Source organism: Triticum aestivum, chromosome 1B, assembly GCF_018294505.1.
Source record: "Triticum aestivum cultivar Chinese Spring chromosome 1B, IWGSC CS RefSeq v2.1, whole genome shotgun sequence".
NCBI classification, from domain to species: Eukaryota; Viridiplantae; Streptophyta; class Magnoliopsida; order Poales; family Poaceae; genus Triticum; species Triticum aestivum.
In genome coordinates, this window is record NC_057795.1 from 357,019,056 (window position 1) to 357,022,352 (window position 3,297).

Consider the following 3,297-nt stretch of genomic DNA (forward strand, 5'->3'; position numbering starts at 1 on the left):
TTCGTAGACCACATATCGACGGCTACAATCACTGAAGCAAGCCGAAGGCGCGCCACTGTCATCGCACCTCCCACGCCGGAGCCGGACAAACCTTGTCGTGCTAGACGGCCGGGAAGTCGTGCCCTATTGAATTAACGCACCAGAACATCAACCGCCACCGATGAAGAGCGTATATCAGAAGGATCCAACCTGAAAACACACGAACGTAGACGAACAACGTACAAATCCGAGCAATCCACCAAAGATAGATTCGCTGAAGACAGACCTCCACCTTGTCCACCGACGATGCTAGAGGCATTCTGGAACGGGGGGCTAGACGGGGAGACTTTTATTCCATCCTCATATATGCATGTATATTATTTTTTTCTGAATTTTTCCAAACCAAAATGTTTGATTTTTTAAATAATAATCCACAAACTATAATATAAATGATTTGAAGAAGAAGATGGCACTATAACTAGTATGCCTATATCCATGTTGTGTCTCCACCATCCATTTCACATCCATGCTACGTACAGCGTACATATATACGTTTGGCCAACAAACATTCGTCCGTCCACATCACGGGCGATCCCACATCACCACATCACGGTCACTCATGGCGCGCGTCCGTATCGGTCTTAGTCACACCCTCCTCCACTATCTCCATTACGTGATGGATCAAGAGTGATCCCACAAGCTCACGGCGTCCTCATCCTCAATTTCGGCGTAGTACGACGCCGCCGAGCAACTGTCCGCCGCCGCCGTGCCCAGCACCGGCGGGTTGATCATCAACCCCTCCGCCATGCTCACCATCAGCCGCGGCATCTCGAACACGTCGTCCTCGTCCACGACGCCGATTACGTCGTCACGCCGGTCCGACTCGCCTGCACGCAGCTGATCACCGCAGCATTGGTCGCTCCGATGAGGAGCCCAGGTGCTGCCCATCGCGGACGCGGCGGCAGCGGCAGCCGCAGCGCGGACATCGTCGGCGGACATGGACGCCGGCGCCGGGCGCGACCTGGCCGCGTCCGGGAAGTTGAGCGCCGTCCCCGCGCCACGCAGGGCCAATGCGGCCGCGTCGTACGCCGCCGCGGCCATCTCGGGCGTCGGGTAGGTGCCCAGCCAGATCCTGCTCTGCTTGCGCAGCTCCCGGATCTCCGACACCCACTTGCCCGCCCGGAACCGCACGCCGCGGTACACCGGGTGGCGCGTCTCCGCCCTCGGCCGCCTCCCGCACAGGCTCCCCATCATCCCCTCCCTTCCTTGCTCCATCAACGTACTCGTAATTACCAGCCAACGCACACCCGTGCAGAACCACACTCTCCCTACCAACACATGCAACGCACTACGTAGTACATTGCGCTAACCAACCAACATTTACACAACCGAGCCGAGCTGCACGAGGAACGTAGCAAAGCAAACAAGCTAGTGAACAAACCAGCTACTAACAATATTAGCAATGTCAATTAGCAGATGGCAGATACGCTAATCCAGGCGGGGGTTTCAGGAGGGTTTAAAAGCTGGGAACCGGCCGGAGTTGGTGAAAACAGACGCGGTTTTCAGCTTTGCGAGCTCGCTCGATCGATGCCGAGCTAGGGATTAGCTGTGAAGCACAGGGAGCAAAAAGGAGTGGCTCTTTCAGGCTTTGTCACGTGCCGCCCAATGGAGCACCGCCACATAGGGGGGCAATCTAAGGCTTAGAAAGCCGCTTTTGGGTTAGTGCGCGGCGTTGTTTAGTACGACATCATTAGATCATTACCGGGTTGTTACGAATCAAAATCCAGGTGGCGGCACGCCGCGCTGCCGGAGTGGCCATCGGAGTTGACTGCCGGATACATCACCGATACTCCAACAACACCTGTGTTGACCCGTTCAAGGACAATATAATAGGGGTTTTATCTTTTATGGAAAGGCGAAAGTGAGAGATGGAACCAACGATCGATGAGTAGGCGATGATGATGGTGCATGATTCTTTTGTTCTCTTGCCACCTAACATATCCAGTACTAGATTCTGTCAAAAAAAAATCCAGTACTAGATTACGGGGTAGGGACGTGCGCCGGTGGGCGGTCAGATATTTTCGCGCCGCGTGACATGTTCGTGCTTGGGCTTAGCAGTGTGTGGTAGCGATTTGGGGTTGTTCGGACGCGGTGGCGTAGGGGTGAAAGAATGTCAGCCGTTATATGGATGCATGCATGCATGTTCACAGATGAACATGGTTTTGGTTTTGTAGGGAACAATGAATGGATTTTTTCTTTCTTTTGAGGGGACAACGAATGGACATCGGGAGGCGTGTCACCACCGGCCGCAGGTGTAACTCGCACAGTATTATTAGGGCATCTGACGAGTGAAGTCTACTTTAAACCTTAAATTTGTAGGTCTCGTCGAAAACAAACCTCCACCTTTAAATTCCTGAAATTCATACCCTGTACTTATCAATCCTGGTCAATCTCGACCCCGAACCCATTTACATTGGTTTGGCACGCTAGAAAAATGATGATCCCGGCCGGGATTACTCTCTAGTCTTGCTGACTGCACGGGTCCACATGTCATATTCATCTTCCCCGATCTCCCCGGACTCCATCTCTCCCGAGAAACCACGGGATCTCCTTCCTCGGGAATGGTGACGGGCTGTCATTGACTTGCACGCCGCTGTGTATCTGCCAATCGAGCCGATGCTGTACCCTGCCGGTCGTGCCACTCCTTACGCGACGCTTGATGTCGTGCGAGCCACTCCGTACTCGAATAGGCAGCACACGCAGCCGCCGCTAGCCCCGCTGCTGCCGCCTGATGAGGACATCAATACCATTGTTACACCCACAGCCCCTACTGTTACATATACTGGACCAATTACTAGAGCTCGCGCACGCCAATTAAATTACCAGGTACTTTCGTTTCTTGGTAATGATTCTAATGTTCATGAGAATATGATGCTGCCTAAATTGGATACATTTGTTTTGCTTACAAATGAAGGGCCTAGCTTGGAGAAGGATGAACATTGGAGCAAGAACACGCATGGAGTTGATAGCATGCGCAAGGGGATCGAGAACGGAGTTACAAGTGATGATTTCAGGACTTTGAAGCCACCATAAGGAGTGCATGAAGCCTTGGACGAAATATACAAGATGCCACTTCATAAATTTCGTGTAGAGGCTATTCTAGGTGCTGCGTCAACTTATTATTGGGCCAGGCCCATGTATTTTCGAAATACTTAAGTATAGGCTGTTTTTAGAGTCCGTATGTGTGGGGAAACAAGAGTTAGGGTTGGTTTCGGACCCCTCCTCCAAGGGCCACGAAATTCCCCCCTCTTCCTCCAT

The 3,297-nt window shown here is 52.5% G+C and overlaps 1 protein-coding gene across 1 annotated transcript; it reads right to left on the reverse strand.

Moving 5' to 3' along the window:
- Positions 1-342: 342 nt before the first annotated feature.
- LOC123091379 (ethylene-responsive transcription factor ERF026-like) lies at positions 343-1,257 on the reverse strand. The gene has a single exon (XM_044512879.1). It carries the CDS (start codon positions 1,252-1,254, stop codon positions 661-663), a length of 594 nt encoding a protein of 197 aa, XP_044368814.1. The 5' UTR covers positions 1,255-1,257; the 3' UTR covers positions 343-660.
- Positions 1,258-3,297: the final 2,040 nt, after the last annotated feature.

Bases quoted from the DNA above. Each gene is read 5' to 3' on its own strand.
- LOC123091379 (XM_044512879.1), bottom strand. From the start codon at position 1,254: ATGGAGCAAGGAAGGGAGGGGATGATGGGGAGCCTGTGCGGGAGGCGG.